At 38.1% G+C, this 2212-nt stretch overlaps 1 protein-coding gene across 1 annotated transcript in view; it reads right to left on the reverse strand.

Moving 5' to 3' along the window:
• LOC105264172 (electroneutral sodium bicarbonate exchanger 1) overlaps positions 1-2201 on the reverse strand; it is a gene marked incomplete at its 5' end in the record, with an annotated part of 3317 nt that extends 1116 nt beyond the window's left edge. The window contains 4 exon segments of the mRNA XM_011300857.1: positions 12-84; positions 610-721; positions 897-1078; positions 2067-2201. Of these exon segments, the coding sequence (XP_011299159.1) occupies positions 12-84; positions 610-721; positions 897-1078; positions 2067-2201 (502 nt within the window).
• Positions 2202-2212: the final 11 nt, after the last annotated feature.

The following is a 2212-nucleotide window of genomic DNA, read 5'->3' on the forward strand; positions in this document are numbered from 1 at the left end:
TGTTCTTCAAACTGAAGTTTCAGCAGAAGTGGTGCCATTGGGTTTAAAAGATCCAGTCGATTCCTTCGAGCGGATAAGATCTACCTGCAATTCAATATTATTCATGAAATAAATCGTTCACACGTCTGAAAATATTTTCACTAGGGAGATAAGCCAACTAAAGGATGATCAGCTCATTTGGATGATTCAATGAAGCATCAGGTCGACGGCCGTTGATTATTAATTATGTTGTGCGCTTGATTCAGTGGTTGTGCAACATTAAATCCATGCGGCAAACATTCGACAACTCAGCATTCATGCGCTCGTTCTCAATATTCTCTAACAATAAATTACGGTGAATCAACATGAAAAAGGTGAATAATGGTGTTAATGATTGCTGATAATGTCAGTTGTCACTCGGATGACGAAATTTACTCACTGAAGTTCGTATTAAACATGAAGGATGTGTCATGCCGGTGCTCTCGGTCAGTTTGCAAAATGTGTGATACATAATTCATAGTATTTCCAAATAATAATTTTCTATGATTCTTCAACGAAAGAAAAAAAAACCCAATACACGGAATCACAAGTTCTTCGTGATTACAATTCAGAGTCATTGATGCTGGTCACCTTGATAGAAATACCGCAATCATCCTCATCCTCCTCCGTCATTGTGGTCAAACGCGTTGTCTCATCGACTGGACTACCGTCTTTCTTCGATTGTCTCTTCTGCTTTCCAACACTTTCCAACCAGAACGATAAAAAGTTAAAGCACATAATTGATATTTTAATGCAGGTATTTGGTTTTAAAAAAAGTCATGGTATGCTAAGCGATAAAATGATGCTAGTAGCGACGATGCGATGATTCATGTTGATGACATTATTCTAATATATTTATATTCATTCATTCGTCGTACTTGATCATCTTCGGTTGTTTCTTATCGGTTGAGTTGCCATCGTTAACTTGCTTCCATATTCCACTTTTATTGACTTCCTCGCTGATATTGATGCTGGCTAATGGTATCTTCATGACATTTCCATTGGCCAATGATATCTGGAGATTACGGGGATCACCATAATCCGAGGGTTCCTGCTGCTCCTGAAGCCATTAATTTTCATTGATGGATTCTCATGTGATTTATTATTATTTTTTTAATAAATGAGTTGCTTTCACGTGGATACTTTCGTGTGATGGAAGCGCATGGGAGGAATTGTACACAAATGCTTGCTAATTCCACTTAAATTTTTGTAATCTACCAAGCAAAATGGGTAATCTGATATCTCAGGGTTATCAGGAAATATCGCAGTGCCCTAATTCTATGGCGATAGACAGTGATAATTCAAGGTCACCATACCTTGAGCTCAATCCATCCATGGATGATGTACGCGGGATAGCGTGTATTACGTCAAAAGCCGATTTTTTTTTGTCTTTTCACACTATCTTGTAATTGTGTGTCATGTGGATACAACGAAACATATACGTGATATAGTGTGTATTGGTGTCGAATAAACAACAGTAATATATAAATGTTCTAAACAATAATGTATTTAACAACTGGGGTAAACGTAAAGGCGGAAAATGGTGATTTACGGGTGTATAAAGTGTTACGAACGCCGTCGACGTGATTATCGATAAAATGTTGGATATCATGAGCCTGAGAATTTAATTTAAAATGTTTAACAAATTTTTTTTACACGAGACATTTGGCACATTTACTCAATTGTCATGTAGTCTATTATCTTTATGTAATTCAACCTGTTGTCACGGATGAAATCATTCCACAACAGGTCGATCCTAATCCATGCCTTCTAGGCTCTATCTAACAACAAACTCATCGATATAATAAATTTTAAAAAAACATCTACTCTTCTGGCGCTTCTAATTGGAAGCACAGTAGGCCGGTTAGGCTTGTTATTGTTAAAAATTACAAAATGACTCATGTATTTAGCGTTGTTGAGTCATAGAGAGTCTTTTTATCATAGTCGCAGAGTGATATTGTGACCACGGGACAGGTAGTCCCGGGATCACTTCTCGGATGTTATTTGCGACAGACGATAGCTCTTAGTATTCGGGTTACGGTGCTAACCTCGCCGCTCTCCAGCTGACGAAGATCATCCGCATGTTTTTTCGTTGACTCTGGCATCACGTCATCGAGAATCTTGAGCTCACGACGGGTGAAAAGTAGATCCAGCGATTTGCGAATGCCAATCATCACGACCAACTGAAAATTAC

This window comes from Fopius arisanus, unplaced genomic scaffold (genome assembly GCF_000806365.1).
Source record: "Fopius arisanus strain USDA-PBARC FA_bdor unplaced genomic scaffold, ASM80636v1 scaffold00019, whole genome shotgun sequence".
NCBI lineage: Eukaryota > Metazoa > Arthropoda > Insecta > Hymenoptera > Braconidae > Fopius > Fopius arisanus.